Raw genomic sequence first — 22,446 nt, 5'->3', positions numbered from 1 at the left:
TCCCTCCACAAATTCCAACGAACAAGCAAAACACTCCAACAACGCGTAAATTCGATATCCAGCACAATTCCCCTACTATTTTTGCCAACCCTCGAATCAGTCGAAGATTGTAAATATTTAACGGATGCAAATGGCGCACCGTAAGTTTAATCACCGATGTAAACGGATTGAAGTACCGAATGGAAAAATATGACGGCGACATCGAGTAACGATTAATTAATCTATCCTCGTGGACGTAGATGCTGGTCCAATTGTTTTTCGCTCGTGCACCCGATTACGTTCGCGAGAAAAAAGCCCGGGAAAAAACGGGCTTCAGCCCGCGGCATTATTTACCTATGCTCGTTGCGCGACAATAGTATCGCCAGTGGAACGAACGTAAATTTCACGCGGCGCACGTTCGCAGTATCACCGGTCGTTCGTTATATTCTCGCAATTTGCTCTTTATCCTGCTCGACGTTCCCTGCTTTTTCCACCTTCTTGCGATATTTCTATCGTTTCGTAATTTGTCCGCTTCTTTCGATCTGCGTCCCTTCGTACTTCACTGAATTTCAGACTTCATTCACCTTTGTACTCTATCAAAATTCAATTAACTTCCTTACTACATTCATAACTTTGCTGTTGCAGTTGCTGTTGGTCGACAAATTTATTTTTGAGAATTAGTTTAATCTTCAACCCTTCGCACTCGTATTTTTACTAGTAAGGAAAAATCTTTAGTTTCAAAATTTCAAATTTGCTAATTCTGTTAGTCTCTAACTTCTAGTTTCTGTAATTACATAGAATAATAAGTTACGTAAAAAATAAAGTTCTCCTAAATTTTTTTAACTAAGGGTGAAATATCAAAAAATACGTTTAATCAAAAATCAAGTACCCGTTAAATTCCGTAAAGGTCGGTGAAAACGAAGGGTGAATTTTCAACGTTCACCGAGCCGGTAGGGTTGACCCATTAATTTTTATTCGCGGAGAAACCCGCTCGACTGACAAACATTGTAGGCGAAGCGTCAAATTGAATCTTCCAACATCGATGGAGTTTAAAAGTCCGACGGACTTTCGAGGCACGGTGTTAACCTAGGAGAGCATATTTTATGACGCGACTAGCTTAAGAGGAAATTTCCGAGTACCGGAAGGAAACAGGGGCAAGTAACCGAAGTGAAAAAAAAAGCAAGAAACGGAGGAAGGGAACGCACGAAACTTTCCATCGGATCGTTTGCACGACGGAAGTTGGTGGTTTTCTTTCGCGTGCGCCGAATTCCATTAAGGCTGATCCGAACAACTCCGATCAAACCCATTTTTCGAATCATCGCGTGTACTCTCGAATAACTGTTATTACGTTTCTTTTCATTGAAACTTTCCTTTTTTTATTTTCTTTCGTTTTTCCTATGCAATTTTCTTTCATTTACCCAGTTTTCATTTACTTGTTTTTCTTTTTTGGGTGTGCATTTTCACTTGAACATCTTTCTTTGGTATTTCATACATATCCTTCACATATGTCATTCACATATGTCCTTTATATATGTACTTCACATATGTCCTACACATATGTCCTTCATATAGTATGTCGTCCACATATGTCCTTCATATATGTCCTTCACATATGCCCTCCACATATATCCTTCATATATGTCCTTCACATATGTCCTCCACATATGTGCTCCACATATGCCCTTCATATATGTTCTTCATATAGTATGTCGTCCACATATGTCCTCCACATATGTCCTTCATATGTGTCCTTCATATGTATCCTTCACATGTGTCCTTCATATATATTCTTCATATATGTTCTTCATATAGTATGTCGTCCATATATGTCCTTCATATGTGTCCTTCACATGTGTCCTTTATATATGTTCTCCATATATGTTCTTCATATAGTATGTCGTCCATATATGTCCTTCATATGTGTCCTTCATATGTGTCCTTTATATATGTTCTTCATATATGTTCTTCATATAGTATGTCGTCCATATATGTCCTTCATATGTGTCCTTCACATGTGTCCTTTATATGTGTTCTCCATATATGTTCTTCATATAGTATGTCGTCCATATATGTCCTTCATATGTGTCCTTCATATGTGTCCTTCATACGTGTCCTTCACATGTGCTCTTTATATATGTTCTTCATATATGTTCTTCATATAGTATATTGTCCATATATGTCCTTCATACGTGTCCTTCACATGTGCTCTTTATATATGTTCTTCATATATGTTCTTCATATAGTATATTGTCCATATATGTCCTTCATACGTGTCCTTCACATGTGCTCTTTATATATGTTCTTCATATATGTTCTTCATATAGTATGTCGTCCATATATATCCTCCATATGTGTCCTTCATATGTGCCCTTCATATGTGTTCTTCATATGTGTCCTTCATATGTATCCTTCATATGTGTCCTTCATATGTCCTCCACATGTCAATCATTCATCTCCAAAACACAACTTCCTAAACAACCTCAAACCCCCTAAACTATAAACTTTCCAGAGTCCTTCCACAAATACTTGAAATTTGAACACAACACCCCCAAAATATTCCTCACATGAACACATACGAGGATCGCAGAACTCCAGAATCGCGAATAGGTATCGCAAGCAATATTCGAACGAACAACTGTTTACGAAAGAGTTTGCGGAACCATCGAAAGATAAAAGTGGAAGGAACACTTGTTAGATCGTGCAACTTCTTGTATTTCCTCGTACTCGGGTTCGCCCACTCCCTGGCCTCAAGTTTACACTAGTTCGCCTTTTATCGGTGCGGCTGGAGTTCGCCAACGTAGTTTAGCCTTTTGATAGGTGGCTGGTGACGGTGACAAAGGCGTGTTTGTCCTATTCTCGCCCCTTGAGTCGACCTCGATGCGACTACTCCAGCGATGTTCGTCGGCTGCGCTGATAGTAGGCATCGACGACTTAACGTGGCTGCGTATCGATTTCATTTCTGACCCGACCTCGGTGTAGATTGACCCGCTAACTTCCATGGCTTACCAGAATACCGGTGATTCAACCCTTCGCCATTCTTTTATATCCCTTCACTATTTTGAACTCATCCTTGTGATTCCTCAATATTGCTCTTTGCAAAATTTAACCTTCTTTAAGTCTTCACAACGTTGTGGGTCTGACTTGATGTTTGAAGGGTTTTGATGTTTGAAACTTGATGTTTGAAGAAGTTGAACTGACCAGCTTATATCAGAGTCATTCAATGTTGAATTATCATTCAGTTCAAACTTTGAGGTGTACAGTGTACATCATATTTCAAAAATTCCATCAAATGAATTACTCACATTATGAATATAATGTGATCAGCTGAGTTTGCCAACTTTCCTATTTCTATAAACTGTGCCTACGTAAATTTTCTTACAATTACATGTCAGAATAGTCTACGACATAACCTGAAACGTATTGTTGCTCAGAGCTTTCAATCTCCGTCCATCTTTCCTTACAATTCTGGCGAGGTTAGTCGAGTGGCTGACATAACCTCGAATCTATTATTCTCTGCGTACCTCCCCGACCAGTCTCCCCAAATTATGTGTCCCAAAGATAAAGAAACGTGCCATTTCTGAAACCCGAGCCTCGTGATTATTCGGGTTAGTGAATTATTTCTGCGCGGTCTCTGTTTCGGCATCCAGGAGCGGTTTTCAGCGGAGGACAAAGATACGGTTTTTCGGCTACGGAAAAGGAAGAGCCTACGGAATGAATTCGCGCAGTCATTAAACGAATCTGCGGGGCAGAAAAGAAGCAAATGGTTGTGTCAACACGCGGGAAGAATGGACGTCTCGCGAGCAACCAGATGGATAGCAGAGGTAGAGGAGATTCGTCGAGATTTCCGGACAAAGTGGATCGAGAGATAGGAGACGGAAGAAAAGGTCGTTTCGTGGAAAGAACGCTGGCGGAACGTACTTAACGAGGAGCGACAAAAAAAACACAAAAGCGAGGGTACAAATAGGACCGTTAAAAAGCGGCTAAGAATGTATCGGAACGATGTACGTCAATGTTTCTATTGTGAGACGTTTCGTTTATGCGATAAGAAAAGCAATCGTTAAATAAGGCCTGAATTACTTCTTTAGTGGCTGCATGCATCGTCAGAAAGAAAAGATTTGAAAGAGTAGATATAACAAGAGACACTAAACAAAAAAACCTAGAGACAAACAAAGGACCCTGGTTTTACTAATATTTTCAATACCTCTGAATTTCCAGTTTAGGTATTAAAATTAATTTTTTTATCGATCACGATATTGTGACAAATAGTCTGAAAAATCCAACACGACTAAATACAGGGAGTACATGGAGTATTTATTTTTTATACACAGATATTTATAATTACACTGAAGTTCCCAATTTTCTTCCAAACAGAACAAATCTATTCTACATTTCCCGTCATGTTCGACGATGTTTCCCGAAGTCTGACAGACCGTGTTCGAACAAAGGGACCGTCTGGGTAAATTCGAGACACCCGCCACTCTCGCGGACTAATTGATCGGAGAAAATTGAATCAAGACGAATAAGGCGGCCAGTTAAATTGAGACAAACTGCCGCCAGCGTGCAGTAGCTTGCCGGGCAAATTGCCGTGCAAGAAGCATCCACGAGAAGGAAGGCTTGGTATAACGTGGCGCGATTAATGGGACCTCGCTTACGAAGCCATTCGTTCTCATGCTACTTTATTCGGAAGAAATTAGCTGGCCGCGAATGAATCGAGTCTGCGTAGGTCGATGGGGGAGGAAAATATTGCGAGGAATGTACTTTGTCAGGGGAATTGGTTATTAGAAGTGATTTAAGGGAGATATGGCGCGGGGAAGTACGGTATGAGGAAATATGGCGCGTGGAATTATGATGTACGTTCTGATTTGACGCGGGGAGATGTGGAGAGTGGATCTGTGGAGAGTGGGAACTCGGGAGTGTAAATAGGGCGCGTGGAGGTTTGAGGCGTGGAAATATGGCGCGTAGAGATTCGACGCGTGGAAATATGGGGAGTGCAGAATACGACGCGTGGAAATACGGCGCGTAGAGATTCCACGCGTGGAAATGGAGCGCGCGGAGGTTCGACGCGTGGAGGTTTGACGCGTGGAAATAGGGCGCGTAGAGATTCCACGCGTGGAAATTCGACGCGTGGAAATACGGCGCGTGGAGATTCGACGCGTGGGAATACAGCGCGTGGAGATTCGGCGCGTGGAAATACAGCGCGTGGAGATAGGACACGTGGGAATACAGCGCGTGGAGATTCGGCGCGTGGAAATTCGGCGCGTGGAGATTCGGCGCGTGGAAATATGGCGCGTGGAGATTCGATACGTGGAAGTGGGGTGCGTGGAAGTGGAGTGCGTGGAATTATGGGGCGTGGAGATTTGACGCGTGGAAGTGGGGCGCGTGGAAATAGGGCGCGTGGAGATTCGACGCGTGAAAATATGAAGAGTGGAGAGTACGACGCGTGGAAATAAGACGCGTGGAAATACCACGCATGGAAATAGGGAGAGTAGAGAATACAACGCGTGGAAATACCGCGCGTGAAAATACAACGCATGGAATTACAGCGTACTAATTTCCCGCGTGAACTACATCTTGCAATCACAAAACAACATACATCCAAACTCCCATTTTTGAATCACAATAGATGATCGTATTCCACGGATTACATAACGTTTACGTAATACCGTAACAAAAGTCGAAACATCCGCAGCCCTTTCACGCGATTTAATATTTCTCTCGCGTCGCTCTGTCTCCCAAAAAGCCGCCGCAGTTTGACACGTTCGCTTCCGTTGAAATCGGACGGGAACGAAGGAAAACGCGTCGAAGCTCTCGATACGGGACAAGTCATTTTTCAGTTACTGTTCGACAGGCCGAAAGACAAATATTTCCGTCGCGAGGACGACAGCAACGAGAACTTTCATTTCGCACTTGGACCGCTTGAAACGGAGGGCGTGTCGTGACGCGACAAAAGAATGCCTAATGGGACACGGCAGCTATTGCATATTCCGAAAGCTTCTCATTAAAACAGGATAACCTTTACACGAGTCGATACTGCTACAGCGATTGCACCGGGATTTTTGAATTTCGATAAACCTTTTATCGCGTCAAAGGACGATAACGCGATTGCCAATCTTTGATGGGACGATTTTTTTACTATAAAGTTTATGATACAAAAGGAATACTTTAATGACAGGTAATTGCTTTATATTCTTTAACTGTTTGAGTGGATTGTGTAATTTCAGTAGGAATATGCTTGTTACATTTAACTGTTTTCACTCACAGTCTGACGCATCGTCGAGCTCCTCTACCGACAGACTTAAATCCTTCGGCACTCGATTAAATACAACAGACAATTCCATTATCGAAGTCGTGTGATCGATTAGACGGTATCGTGAAGAAATCGTTTGCAGACGAACCGACTCGTAATCACGAAATGAGTTTGACTCTTCTCGTTTCGGACTACGTTTGACTTTCTCGTTTGCTTGCACGAGGATTTCTCACCTCTGCGTTTATTTGTTCGAACGATCGATCGGTTGAATCTCAAGGCTAAACGTCCACACTGATTCCTTCATTTGGAAATTGCTGATTTCAGGATCTTTGCTTTTGGGAACATTGTTGGAGTTGAATTTTCACAATGTGGTACTTACTTTTACATACATGTGATGTACAACCATATGTGTACACATATGTGCATGTTAATATTTGTGTGTTGTAATTGTGCACTAATTGTGTGTTCATTGTGTTGAATTGTAACAGAGAGTTATATTGAATGACTGTAAATAAGTGACAGAATTATATTATTTTATATATGTGAACATGTGTTATAGCAAAGTAGGTGAAATCATTGACTTGTACTACTGAATGTGGTTGCAAATGAAATGATAGACCTTGTGTTAACTATGTTGAATTACAACACAGAGTTATACTAAATGACTGTGAATAAGTGACAGATTTATATCATTTTATATAAGTGAACATATGTTATATAAGCGACGTAGGTGAAATCGTTGACTTGTACTACTGAATAGACTTTGTGTTAACTATGTTGAAGTGAACTGATAGACTTTGCGTTAACTAGGTTGAATTACAACACAGAGTAATACTAAATAACTGTAAATAAGTGATAGAATTACATTATTTTATATAGGGGAGCATATGTTATATAAGCGACGTAGGTGAAATCGTTGACTTGTACTACTGAATATACTTGCAAGTGAAATGATAGACCCTGTGTTAACTATATTAAATTAAAACACAGTTATATTAAATGACTGTAAACAAGTGACAGAACTACATTATTTGATACAAGTGAACATACGTTATATGACGTAGGTAAAATACATTTGTAGCAATTTGAACATCTAACAACATCCTCCAAACTTTCGCAAAATAATTTTCTTCGCTCTAACACCATTAACGCCTCCAAGTAAATTGCTCGACAATTAACCGCGGTTACCGTCGGATTAGCGAACGGAACGGCGGCGGTACGATTCGCTGCGAATCAAAGCATAGTTTCGAGACTCGATCGTTCTAATCGTATTAACGAGATAAATGCTTTTCATTAAAAGCAACCGCACAGTGAATGAACGTCGTTCACCACGGGAGGGTGATTGTCGATCAACGTTTTGGGCATCGAACTGCAGAGCGGTCGGCGTGTTGACACACACGACCCGCTGAAAAAGCACGCGTCCCGATCGACGACACGGATTAACGAGCGTCGCGGCGACGATTGTTCTATAGCCGCAACTGTGGCTGCCCGATTTAGCTACGATAAATCCAACGGCCTTTTGTGTGCCTTGGTGAACCGTAGACCGCACTCGAGCTCGAGTAATAAAGCCACCAGGATTAATTAGACGTCCCGCTACGAATGGCTCTTCGCGCGCGAACGAGGGCTCCTCGGATTTAAGGGATCAAAACTTGAACCGCTGCCCCAACTTTCACACGGAATGTTACAATCGACCGCTAAGATCGAGAATTCGTCTGGGTCGGCTATCTTTGCTGGTTAGAGTTACGATAACTGCGATCAGGAGATGGGGAGACGCGTAGATTCTGGGGGAAAATAGAGAGGTGTTATGAAGTTTTTGTGTTAGGGTAACTTTTGGAATTTGAGATTTGGCTGATTTGCAAGGTTGAGGAAGGCTGGCAATTTGGGAAAATTGTCTCAAATATCAAGAATTCCAAATTCCAAGATTTTCAAAGTCCAAACTTCCCAAATATCAAGAAGCCCAAATCTCGAGGTCCCCAAATTCCAAGATTCCCCACTTCTGAAATCTTCCAAAATTCCAAGCTCCCCCAATTCTAAAATCTCCCAAATACCAAGAACCCCAAATCCCAAGCCCCCAAATCCCAAGGTCCCCAAATCCCAAACCCCTAAATTCCAAGCCCCCAAATTCCAAGGTCCCCAAATCCCAAGGTCCCCAAATCCCAAGGTCCCCAAATCCCAAGGTCCCCAAATCCCAAGGTCCCCAAATCCCAAGGTCCCCAAATCCCAAGCCCCCAAATCCCAAGCTCCCCAAATCCCAAGCTTCCCAACTCCTAAGCTTCCCAACTCCCAAGCTTCCCAAATCCCAAACTTCCCAAATCCCAAGGTCCCCAAATCCCAAGCTTCCCAAATCCCAAGGTCCCCAAATCCCAAGCTTCCCAAATCCCAAGGTCCCCAAATCCCAAGCCCCCAAATCCCAAGCTCCCCAAATCCCAAGCTTCCCAACTCCTAAGCTTCCCAACTCCCAAGCTTTCCAAATCCCAAACTTCCCAAATCCCAAGGTCCCCAAATCCCAAGCTTCCCAAATCCCAAGCTTCCCAAATCCCAAGCTTCCCAAATCCCAAGGTCCCCAAATCCCAAGCCCCCAAATCCCAAGGTCTCCAAATCCCAAGCTTCCCAACTCCCAAGCTTCCCAACTCCCAAGCTTCCCAAATCCCAAACTTCCCAAATCCCAAGCTCCCCAAATCCCAAGGTCCCCAAATCCCAAGCCCCCAAATCCCAAGGTCTCCAAATCCCAAGCTTCCCAACTCCCAAGCTTCCCAACTCCCAAGCTTCCCAAATCCCAAACTTCCCAAATCCCAAGCTCCCCAAATCCCAAGGTCCCCAAATCCCAAGCCCCCAAATCCCAAGGTCTCCAAATCCCAAGCTTCCCAACTCCCAAGCTTCCCAACTCCCAAGCTTCCCAAATCCCAAACTTCCCAAATCCCAAGCTCCCCAAATCCCAAGCTTCCCAAATCCCAAGCTTCCCAAATCCCAAGGTCCCCCACTTCTAAAACCCCCAAATTCCAAACCCCCCAAAATTCCAAGAACCCCAAATCCCAATACTCCCAAATACCAAAGTCCCCAAATCCCAACATCTCCCACTTTCAAAATCCCCGAATTCCAAACCCCCCAAAATTCCAAGATCCCCCCCTTCTAAAATCTCCAAAATCATATTCCCAAGTTCCCATACCTCCAACTTCCCATCACCAAATTCCTCTAACCCCAAATTCATCCCCAAATAACCCCCAAACCCCTCACATCCCCAAAGTTCGACAAATCGCGACAACCGTACAATGCATGCACTCTTACCGAAGTTGTACTCTAGTCTCGTCTTTCCGAATTCTCTTCCGAGACGCCGTATATTGTGTTCGATGCCTGGGGAAACGTTTCCGATAGCAAAACCGATCAGCGTTGCTAGTAAACCTTGCGAGGTATCGTTGTATCTCGTCCGCGTGCCAAAGGAAATTGAGTTCGTGCGCGGAGCTCGTTACCCCGGCTGCCGAGAACTCGCAAATTTTATTTCGATCGCAGTTAACCGAAATTCACGTGGTTCGGTTTGTCGTTAGTAGACGTGATTTTCACCGAGGATTCCTAGAATAATTCTTTCGAATACATTTGGGGATCGGTAACGAAGAACGGATTCGAAGTGACTGGAGCTCCCACATTTTCTCTTCCTGCAGTTTCCGTAATCCGTTTCGTGCTACGACTATGGCACTTTCGAGTAATAAGGTTCGCGAAAAGACATCGGCAAAGTGCCTCCGCTACGTGAGCGTGTAGAATAAGAAACTAGATTGGTCTGTTCGAAATAAGTGTATGTTCACTTTAATATTGGTGATTTAAGTGGGATGCGAATTATAGAAAATTATTGTACTTTCATTTTGTAGAAAATTTTGTCTATATGAAGTTTAGTAGATGTTCTTTAGAATCCTAATATTTTCTGAATGCAGAGATTTCTGTATTGAACTTGTTGGATAGAGCTGGTTTTATATTGTGGACGTGTCATATATGACATATGTCACATGTGTCACATATGATATCAGAACAAGGCTACTTGGTTTTTCCATTCAATCTTTTAATTTCGTAGACACCATTGCTCTGTGGAATCCTCTAGTATTGAACTTGGTTAAAGCTAGTTTCATCTTGTAGATATGTCACATATGTTATGACACATATGTCACATATGACACAGGAACAAAGTTACTTAATTTTTTCATTTAATGGCAGCGTTAAAAACAAGCTGTTACTGTAAATTATTAATTTGACTGAATTTTGCATCGTCACATATGACATATGTCACATGTGTCACATATGATATCAGAACAAGGTAACTTGGTTTTTCCATTCAATCTTTTAATTTCGTAGACACCATTGCTCTGTGGAATCCTCTAGTATTGAACTTGGCTAAAGCTAGTTTCATCTTGTGGATACGTCGCATATGACATATGACACATATGTCACATATGACACAGGAACAAAGTTACTTGATTTTTCCATTTAATGGCAGCGTTAAAAACAAGCTGTTACTGTAAATTATTAATTTGACTGAACTTTCCATCGTCACATATGACATATGTCACATGTGTCACATATGACATCAGAACAGGGTTACTTGATTTTTACAATTCAATCTTCTAATCTGTTAGTATATATCATTGTTAACATTAAGAGTCAAACTGTTACTACAAATTATTAGTTTAACTGAATTTTGCATTGTCACACATGTCACATATGTCACATTCTCTTCATTGACTTCCCTAAATAAATTTATATGACTTTGTCATCGACCACTACAATAGTATGTCATACAGTAGCTGATCGTGTAATTTACACATATGAAAGAACAGGTCGTGAATTTTAAACAAGCGAGGATGAAAACAGTTTCCAGTTGCCTCTATAAATTCGGCTCTCCGACGGTTTCGATCCCGTGGGAGCTCGTTCCTATTTCCTGTATCGGGTCCAGCGAAGCGGATTTGAATTATTCTTTTCGCGAGACGTTTGTCAAATTCGTGCACGAGTTTCGATTCCGTGCGAGGAATACATGTTTGCTTAGCGCCGCGCAAGAACACTCACCCTGGAGGCGCGAAGGAACGCTGATGGAGGGAATCGATCAAGTTCGATTTTCAATCGGAAACCGAAGGATCCAACTCGAACGGAATCCGCTCTTCCGCGCGGGATGAGTTGCCGTCGTAAAAACACGCTCGTTCACGCTTTGATTAACATTTCCGTTCGCCGCGAGTTAGGTTCGAAGGGCAGACCGAAAGGATTTCCATTTCATTACTCGGAAGCTCGAGCTAGGACCAGGTTAATTCGAGCCAACCGGAATTCCTCGAACGAGCTCGACTTACCGTCACGGCCAACCCGTCTCGCTCGAAATTTATTAGAACTTGTAACGGATAATGCACCCCAGAGATGCAACTTCTCTGCGCTCATCCTCGGCCATTCCATGCGGCGAGCATGAACTTAATCGCATTAGGAGATTGAAGCGCGTCCGTACCCGAGAGGGTGATGAGAAACTCCAACCCCTCCTATTTATCAGGACCTGCTTAACCTTTCGAATTGCACCCTTGCTACACCTCGAAAAAATACACGAATACCAACGCTCTTGAGACCTTTGATGACCAACTGATTACCTCTAATAATTTACTCAAATTTATTCACATCCATTCATTATAAACACTCTATACACTTCATTTATATTTGTCATTGAGACACTTCTTGCATTTATCACCAGGTGACAGATAAGTTCTGAAAAAATAAAATTGAGACCACCATTGAAAATTTCAGAATTCAATATGTCGACTCAGAATTTAAAATTGGTTGTCCTCAATAATTGTTATTCCTCAATAAATGTACCATTTTCCGACGACCTAAATTCCCGCCGAGCACTCAATTTCCGCGCATTTAAAATTTTCAGCAAGAAAATGATCTTCAAATCCTGAAATCCCTGAAATAAGGACGTCAAAAGGCCCGTATCGATTACGGTTTAATTACGCGCTTCCGTTTACGAGTTTCGGTTCAGCGGGCAAAAGAAGACAGCGATCCCTCGGCTATTATAAATTCCGTGAATGTTTGAAAAGTACCGCGGCTCTTTGCCGGTAAAGAGTCCGTTAATTACAGGCTAATGAAACGATGTAACCAGGCGAATTACAGTCCGTCCGGCTTTATTTCCGCCGCTCGAAAACTTGATAGTTGAAGAACTATGACACGGTCGAATCGCAGAGAAAACGATCGTCGCTTTCATGCTTCGAAACACTTTAATCGAACCCAAATTCTCTCGAGTGGAGTCTGCTACCCTTTTAAGTGCCCCTTGAAATACCTGTTCGCTCGCCAAATGGCTTTGCGGAACGTTTTACGGTTCTCGGCTTATGTACTTCCTATACACAACGATAAACAAGTCACTCATTAGGCAACTTGAAGGTTAATTAGTGGTCAGTATGCAGAATTCATTGTTCCTTGTTAATTGCTCGGGGATCATAAGAGGTTTCATTGCGAAATATCATATGTTATTATACTATACTTTATTTAGAAAGTTGAACATTTTAACCCCTTCCCGTGCCATTTATTTAATAGCGTCAGTCAAGTCTAACTACTCAGAGCTATAACATTAAAACGAACAAAGAAAATTAAAATGTTGTATTTTATATTCAGGGATCCTTGATAATGCAACTTACAGTTGGACCTAAATTTTAAGTTGAAGAATGTTCAAAGTTTGAGAAAGGTTTGTCACGAGTTGTAAGTGCGTCACGAGTGAGACTCGTCAAAGTACAGGAAAGGGTTAAATTTGACAATTTTTAGATTTGAATGGTGTTAGAGTTTCAAACTGTTTTTGGCTGATGAGTGAACGTGACCTGAGCGACGCCATTTTGTGCGAGTCGAGCGCGAGTAGAAAATGGCGGAAGCGTCCGTCGCACGTCAAAGTAGAAACCAATGATTTGATCACGGCAACAATAATGTAGCGTAATAAAGGTTTGCGGAATGAAAGGATTGCAGTATTAATCAATCTCGATCAAGGTAGCCGTTGAAACAACGTGCAGCAGAACGAATCGCTGCGTCAGTTCGCGACCGCTTCTTAGCATGGAGGGGTCAGATTAATAAACATAGCGTCGTAATGCACGAACGAATGGGGTAACGTGCCGTTATGTCATATATCATGGTGGCGAGGCGGGTCGCATCGAGACAAGCTGTAACACGTAGGGGAAGAATCGATGGAAGCTATTAACCGTGTTGACCCAAATGACCCGGTGGAAGAAAAAAGCAGCCCGAATCATCACCCTCGGGATTTATTTTGCAAGCCGGATGTCGACGGTTCGTTTCCAAACGAAATTAGCGGTCTAACAAGATGCTCGGCGCGGATTCGCGAAAGAGAAGACGGAAATGAATCTTCCGCAGGATTCAACGTTGTTTTTCTCTGGACGTAATTCACCGCGACCTCGCGAGCAACCTCGTCGGATTTTTCCGAGCGGTAACAAACGAAGGGGGACAAATGCTCGCGGCCAACTCGGAAAGACGGTGGTAAGACTTCAATCTTTTAACGTGATTAGTTTGCCAGCCTTTCCGATGGAAGGAAAAAAAATTCAGAGGAAAAAGAAACGGAAACGAACGGATGCGTCCCATCCTACCGGCGAACTCTGCCTCTGGGGCAAACCTTGTCTCCTCTAATCTCGTTTCACTCTTCGTCGTTGAGTATTCACCGGCTGAGAATGGCTCTGAAAGAGAGCGATCCTTTCCAGGGTAATTTTACTACTACCGACAGATTACCGCTACTGCCTCGATTGTGCAACGATCACTTTCAATCACCGCTCGACATGCCGACTGATCGAAAGATCTCTTGTCTCAATACTTCGTTCCATCTACAAACATTGACACGTACAAAATTACTCCTAATTTATAATATCAGTATCTTTGTTCTAACAAAGAACAACTAAAAATAAGATTTTGTGTATATAGGTTAACTGTGACGTCACGTGACAGCTGGCTCCATCTACATCTCTGTACCTTATCGAATTAAGCACGGGAAAACTTGCGGACCAGAATAACAGTTTATATTTCTAAAACTGTGTAGTCTGGATTACTTTTAACTACACTTATTGTTAATATATTTCTGGTTCTTCTAATAAATTGTATGCATGTGCTATCTATATATGCATACATTATATATAATTTATATGTTATGTATAATGAATATTCTGTGTATAATGAATATGCTACAGATATTAATAAACGAACTGCAAATAAAATAGACCGAATTCAAAAAACTCTGATGAAAAAATGGCTGAAAATCTCTCGCTCCATGCTTTATTAATATTCCCGGTAAATAATGGTAGCAGATAAAGCTAGGAAGCTGTTTAGCAGTTAATGAAGCATCAGAACCGCGACACGAGCATCTGCTCTTGGCATTACACGTATCCGTGGCGCTTGGATTTTACACGAGAGATCCAGACGTATCGCGCAAACTTAATGCCGACTTTAGTTCACACGCGCGGCTTAACCCGATAAGCTTTAACCCCTTGATTCCAGCGCGACGTCCTGTTGCCTGTCACCCGATTTCATCTACCAGCTCTCTCGATCCCTCTCTCTCTCTTTCTGCCTTCGAGTCGAGTTGGTCTCGTCGGATTGACGTGACCAAGGAATTCGCACGAGTTCGTGACTCGCGTGTACGTAATAACCGGTCGCTTACCTCCGTCACGATACGCTTCGAAGCTGAACGCGATAAGCGACCTACGGCAAAACGAGAACTTTTCGGGAATCGGTGAGGAAGATCAACAAGTTTCGGATGAAATTTTGAGCTGGATTCTAAGCAATTTTTGCGGTTTTATATGGTGGTACACAGCGTCTGTTAGTACGCATGATGAACTATGTGTAGTAACAGTACGTGTCAATGTACCACACATGGTGCTAATTGTGCCAGAATATCATATGTAGTATATCATATATGTCAGTGCCATGCATGGTGATATAAACGCATATGTGACATCACGTGTTAATACACCACACATGGTATAATCGCGCCGAAGTATCATATGTAGTAATATGAAAATACATCACACATGATATACATGCATATACGAAATATCATATGTGATGACACCACGAGTCAATATACCACACGTGGTGCTATAACCGCGCCTAAATATCATATGTAGAAACATAATATATCAATACATCATATGTGATAGTATCACATATCAATATACCACGTGTGGTGATACATTGCTGTAACGTGCGTGATTCCACCATATGTAGATGTAACAAGAGTTGATGTACCATGCGTGGTGACACATGTATTGGCGTATCAGGAACATCATAAGTAAATATGACAAGCTCATGTACCATGCGTGGTGACATATGTATTGATACATCATGAACACCGTAAGTAAATATGACAAGTTGATGTACCATGCGTGGTGACACATGTATTGATGTATCATGAACACCATAAGTAAATATGTCAAGTTGATGTACCATGCGTGGTGACACATGTATTGATGCATCATGAACACCATAAATGAATATAACAAGTTGATGTAGCATGTGTGGTGACACATGTAATGACGTATCAGGAACACCATGAGTAAATATGACAAGTTGATGTACCATGCGTGGCGACACATGTATTGATGTATGACGAACACCATGAGTAAATATGACAAGTTGTACCATGCGTGGTGACACATGTATTGATGTATTATGAACACTATAAGTAAATATGACAAGTTGATGTACCATGCGTGGCGACACATGTATTGATGCATCATGAACATCATAAGTAAATATGACAAGTTGATGTACCATGCGTGGTGACACATGTATTGATATATGACGAACACCATAAGTGTACCATGGGTTTAAACAAACTACGATATACGAGTAATATTACAACGCGTGTATCTACAATACGTGACCAAATGATGCGTGGTGATACAACGCCATGCGTGTCATTAAAGCGTCAATATACCAAGCGCGATGACAGCACGCATGACAATACCACGCATGATAATGCACAGCAATACACGACCTAAATATTCCTCCATTTTCCGCATTTTATCCCGTCACGAATTTCTACAATACGAATAATGCGAAGCTCTCCTCGCGAAACGTTTCATTGTTGATTTGCAACGCACTTGTATGAACAGCTTCGAGCTTTCACCAAAATGAGTCTCATTATCTCAACCCTTTTTAATTACCTCTACAAAGTTACAGCCATTGAACACGCTGTGTGCTGTTAATCAAGTTGCCTCCGGCATTCCATAATTCGCATCGAATTATACCTATATGCTTGAAGTACTTGAAAATCAGTGTTACGCGTGAGGCTGAAGAGCAATTCCAACAAGGACGAAGTAACACCGGTGGCGAGAAGGGGGGCCTCGTCATTAAGGTAATGAAAAGTCAGTCTTTCTCGGAAGTGGTTAACTCGATGAACGTTTATCGCCGCGGAACTTTTGCCGTCGAGGGTTATTAATATCGGGGCCAGAACGAATCGACGTCGCGCCGGATCGAACTTCTCTCCGACAACAGGTAGCTTTGCCGTCGTCGATCGGCCGTGTTAATAACGCGAATTCCGGTTCGAACGTGGCTGCCAAAAATCCGCCCGTAAAAGTTTCGCCGTACGAAGCTTAATTAAACATAGTTTTAACAGGGGTTGAAAGCGTTAGCGTTAACTACTTCGACAGGCTTTCCAATTACTAAGGGGTTAACGAGATCAATGGAAACCGTAAACCTTCGTCAGCTGAAACGCTGTGTATTTTCGGGCTGGTTAAGCCCCCGGGCGGAAATCGCTCGGAATCGAGCAACGCGCATATGGAAGGGAAACGCTGAAAAGGAAAAAGGGAAAGGTCGCGAAGTTGTACGGGTCAGCTCGGCGAAGCAAACTGTCAGGCGTAGAAATCCAATCTTACACGGCGTTTTGTAGAGGCGAACGTAAGCTGGTTTCGAGGGATCGAAGATAAGGGTGGATTTCGCCGTTGCATAAAAGCCAGCCGTCCGATACTTCTGTACCCTCTCTGTCCACTACCCTCGAACCCTTCTCTCGCACACCCTTTTTACACCACCCACGGGTTTCTATAATCGCGTCACACATCGTCAAAGAATTCACACTAGATCGCGATTCCCCTCGAAAGAATCGTTTGATATTTCACGCAGATACGAATTTAATATCGTTTATGAAAAGAATTTAATAATTAACGCTAGGCAAAGGCGTTAAAGCAGATTGAAGAACAAACTTGACGAGACTTTTTAATCAGCGAAGGTCTAGTGCCCTTTACAGCTAGCTGACGTACGCTCGACGTTCAAGGCGTAGGCAGATTGTTAATCGGTCGCCAATTTATAACTCGATATTGTGTCGTGTAACGAGCTTAAAGTACGAATAGATCAAAGGAATTTTTTCGAATTTCATTCACTTAGAAAATCTAATTTTTATATCATAATAGATATTTAATTTTAATTAAACCTTGTCATTTTTAACGTATCGTTAAGGAACGATAGTTTCAATAAAGTCAAGTTTACAAAAGACTTTCTGTACTTAAAATTGCTAAATGGATTTCGACTATTGTTACAAACAAAAAGCAGTTATAAAATAGTTCTAACGCGGCGTCAAAAGGCAGTACGAAAAGGTCGCGATTACCGAAGGTACTCGATTCAGTAAATTTGAATTCCTTTCATCGTCGGTAATCCATCAATTAGAGCAATGGATTCATAAATTCATCTCCTGGGAGTAATTAAGAAGTTCTCGGAGGATAAGTAACAATGGCGTAATGAATGAACGAGTACTTTCGGATTCCACGGAACGATTTAATTCCCGTCATTAAAGAGGAAACGCGATCACTTATAATTTGCCGTTTACAACGGCCATCCGGGAAATAATTATCTCCTAAATCGACGCTCAACGCCGTCGAACAACGTGTCAAGCTGAAATTGTTGGAGTAACGAGCTTACCTTACACTTGGGGTACTCTTCGGCGGGAGTGGGTCTTTTCCATCCCAGCAGCGGCGGGATGCAAACTAGCGCCGATAGTAGCCAAACCAGGGCGATCATTAGCGCGGCCCTAGCCGGGGTCCTCTTCTTCAAGTAATTCACCGCTTGCGTGATGCTCCAGAACCTGTCCAGACTTATCAGGCAGAGATTCATGATGCTGGCGGTGCACAGCAACACGTCCATGGCCGAGTGTATGTCGCACCACCAGTAACCGAAGATCCAGTAGCCCATGATCTCGTTGGCCAACGAGAAGGGCATGATGACCAGACCCAGGAAGAAGTCGGCGACAGCCAGGCTGGCTATGAACCAGTTCTGTATGTTCTTCAGGGCTTTCTCGGTGGCGATGGCGATGATCACGAGCATGTTCCCCACGACGATCACGATCATGAGCAGCGTCGCCAGGACGGAGGCCATTATGATGTGCGGCAACGTGTAGCCCGAAGGGTACAAACTCTCCCCGAGCACGAAATACGATTCGTTGTACAGGCTACCGTTCCACGGGAGCAGGAGACTCTCGTTGAAGGAGTCGTTCAACGGCCCACCGAAATCTTCCATCATGCCCCCCAAACCGAACAACAGTTCCAGCTGTCTGAGTCTTTGATCGTCCTCGGAGGTGCCGTTGGAATCGGTGGCGTTCAGCTCGGTGACGAGAAACGGCAGCCTGGTCGGTGACACGGTGTCCACCGGTCGACTCACCGGGTTCGACCTGGTGCAAGCGCAACCGTACTCCCTCGTTCTCTCTCGCTGAACGCTCGTGCCAATCCCGGTATCGTTGTCCGTGCGAGCGGACGGTGCTTGCTCGGGACGTTTGGTAGCAGGATCGGTAGCTAGTCGCAGCAGGTACTGCTCGTCGCTGGGGATCGAGTGGGCCTCGTTAGCGGAAGACGTAGCGGCACCGGTTGATCGAGACCACGTCATGTTCTCCTCGAAGACGCTGGTGGACGCCGTTGTCGGACTACCGGCGTCGATGGTCATAATGCTGCCGAGGAGCGGCATCACTCGCACCCTCGCCGTCGACTGTAGATGCTATCTCGACGAAGTCGAGGCGGACGTGGCGGCCGCGCGCGGGTAGCAGCGTGCTCCGGGTGCCAGCTCGAGTAGCAGCAACAGCAGGATGGTAGTGGTCTCGTCGCATCTCGAGGCCAGGGGCGTCATGCCCGTTTCAGGATAATGTCATCGTCATCAAACGGACAATGTCGTGGTGATGGGAGCCCTGGCTGGCTACCTTCGATAACTCTCCCAGTCGGCAGATTAGGGTTATCGCTATTGTTCAACCCGGTGTACCTACCGTCCTCCGGGTGATTAACTGAACGACCTCTCGCGATCACGGAGACAAGCGTCGCGGGGGTTGTTTCTGCATCGGACCGAACGGTTTTTTTTTAGAATGACCACCTTTCCTCGTTGAACGTCGCCGTTGATTTATTGCTTGCTTCTTCTTCGTATTCTCGGTATTCGGTCTCACGATGACGGAGTTAATACGGGAAGAGCGTACAGAGGGAAAGATTTATGGGTAAGTCCGCTGGGCGGCTGGATTAAGGAGATAAAGGCGGATAGGTGACACGAACACGCGGGACAGAGAGCCGTGGATGAAAGTAAGGAAGAGATTGAGAACGAGCGTGAAAAATTGGTCCCCCTTTCGTTATCTTCCTCTTAGATTAAAGCTCGCTCGGACACTAATTAAGCAAACTCGTGTCCTCTCGCGGCAGCTATCGAACGGATCTGGAAGTCGATCCTCGACTCGTTCTCGCTCGAGCGTGTACCTCTTTTATTTTTTTTCTCGGCGAATTTCTACGCGCGGCTTCGACGTTGCTCCCGATCTCAACGACGTCCGCTCGCTAATTAGTTATCGCGCCAAAAGGCTAAAAGGCTAAGCGCTAGATACCCGTACTGCTCCGACTTGCTTATGCGAATTGTATATTCTTATTATTTCGCTCGTTAGAACGGAATCGAACAGAATCGAATGAAAACTCGCGACAGACAGATATTATTAATTAGACGCTACGCACGCACAGACACACGCGACGAGACGAAATTGAACCGCAAGTTGTCTCGTGTACACATTTACACGCACGGGTGTCGCCCGTTTTCTAATTAGAATCTATTCTCGGCTACTCGCGTAGCGGCCTCGAGTTCGCCGAGCCGCTGCTGGTCCTTAGTGGTACGACTTACGAATTATTCCCCGTTTATCCGCGACCCGTTCCCTTATCGCTTTACACGGTCTTATCGCCGTACGTGTAGCTCGGTCGAAGGAGAACGGAAGCGCGAAAAGGGAGAGCGCGTCGACGTTTCTTCGATCAACGTCCTCGACTCTTCTGTACACCTATTTACACCCTCGAGATTCGTCGATACACGCCCCTGAACCCTTCCTTGGCTCGTCCTTTAACCCTCGCTCGTTTCACGCCACGGATCAACAGGATTCATTTACAAGGAGGGAGAGAGGAGAGAGAGAGAGAGAGAGATGCGCAGCATGTTCACGCAAATTACGCAGATACGTTGCAACCGTGCAGCGACTTGGCTATATCGGTCGACGAACAGTTTCCAGCACTCGCGAGTAAAAACTACCCTCTCTAACGGCTCGACTGCGAGCGTCACATCCGAACGTTCTCACTTTGTTCGTTGGTAATTTCGCGGAAGTCGGATCGAAGATCAGGGCCGTCGACGCGTCACGCTGCTACCTTCTCCGTCTTGTTTCGCGACCTCGGTCACCGTTTCCGTGCGAATGCTCATTTCCCATGGGAAATCCTCAAGTCTCGATCGTCCTTGTTCGTCCAGACTGTCGCTTTTCTCTTCCTCGGGCACTGAAACTTCACACCTTCGCGCCACGAAGACCGCCACAACCGAAGCACACGGATGGAGACACGCGCGGGAAAATCGGCCGCGAGTTCGTAGCACCGGTTCTCGGCCGAGCACTCCCGAACGGGACGGCACCGATCGAGGAACGAACGATCCCGCAGAGGGTGACCGAGGAGAACTGTCGGTGAAATACGCGGCGATCCGCGTGGCGCGGCTACGTGGTTCGCGAGTGGCTCGCCCTCGGGATCCGCTCGGTGCACCCTCTCCTCGTGGCCGTTGGAGGTTCGATGCGTGCGTGCGTGCGTGGGTGCGTGCGGACACCTCGAGGTTGTCTCGTGGATGTTTGGGAACGCACTGCAGCCGCGAGGGACGAGCCAGGAACTCGGACTCCCTCTCGTGTCGTTCGCTGGATAAAGACTCTCCTCGCAGGATGTCGGAAAGCGTGCGACGGAGAAAGGTGGGACGAGGGGAGGGAGAGGAGCAGGGAGGGAGGGGGTGGTAGCGCGAGGGTGTGCATGTGCGCGTGCAACTCGGTCCACACCGACGTTGGCCCGCGAGAGTCCGTGAATCCACACGATTCTGGCTCGGTGTTCGCGTGCGCGCAACCGACGGACGCGTTCGTGTGGGTGAGGGAGAAAGAGAGGGCTGCTGGCTCACTGGAGGCTGACTGGTGGCCCGACCGACCGGTCCGTCCGACGCTACCAGCGTCGGGGCGCCGTCTGACGGAGTCGCGAAACCTGCCGCGCAAGCGTCGCGACGCCGCCAGCACCCGACCGCCACGCTCCGACAGTCGACTGTGGACCATCGACCGATCGGTCCGTCACCGGAGAACCTGTCCTTCTCGTTCGTCGCCGTCCTTGCCCTTCTTCGTAGCTTCTTCGCGATAACTCCTCCGATCGATTCCCATCGATATCGACCCAATCGCCCTTTTGTTTCACAGAATTGGAACCGAATCTCGGATTAGATTTCACCGATTCAATCCTACCTTCCTGACACCGCTCCTCGTTCTACTCCCCGAATTTCGCCCTCTAAATGCTCCTGTCGAACTATAACGCGAGCAGACGAATTGCCTTTTCGTTTCGATAACAAACTCCCACGAGAGGATCCTCGGCCACGTCCACTAAAGCCGACATCCATTTGCTGCGATCGTAAATTAGGCGACCACAACTTGATAGTCGCCTTTAGAACATCGTGCCACCGGATCGGGAATATATTATGCTGCTCCCTGGCTGGTTGTTACCGGCCTGAGGGCATATTCACGGACGGCGACCACACCGATACGCAGCCCCGATCATCGGCCACGTAGGCTGCGATCACGATGATGACGTGGATAACGTCGACATTGGTGTAGCAGCGTTAATCGGTTGATTGGGGTCATTGATGGCGGACGTCAACAATCGGTCGCGTTCGATTCGTTCTCGTTTTCCTGACGTTCGATCGGCTGCTACCGTTTAAAGGCGAAGCCTCCAAACGAACGCCGC

The 22,446-nt window shown here is 44.9% G+C and overlaps 1 protein-coding gene across 1 annotated transcript in view; it reads right to left on the bottom strand.

Annotated features, from left to right (window-relative positions):
* Positions 1 to 21,669, bottom strand: part of Octalpha2R (alpha2-adrenergic-like octopamine receptor) — a 153,277-nt gene extending 131,608 nt beyond the window's left edge. Inside the window, exon 1 of the mRNA XM_003705453.3 lies at positions 18,134 to 21,669. Within this exon, the coding sequence (XP_003705501.1) occupies positions 18,134 to 19,168 (1,035 nt within the window). The 5' untranslated portion in view covers positions 19,169 to 21,669. The remainder of the gene's footprint in view (positions 1 to 18,133) is intronic.
* Between the last annotated feature and the right edge of the window lie 777 nt (positions 21,670 to 22,446).

The sequence above is a fragment of the Megachile rotundata genome, chromosome 13 (genome assembly GCF_050947335.1).
Source record: "Megachile rotundata isolate GNS110a chromosome 13, iyMegRotu1, whole genome shotgun sequence".
Lineage (NCBI taxonomy): Eukaryota > Metazoa > Arthropoda > Insecta > Hymenoptera > Megachilidae > Megachile > Megachile rotundata.
This window is presented reverse-complemented; position numbering and strand designations above follow the sequence as displayed.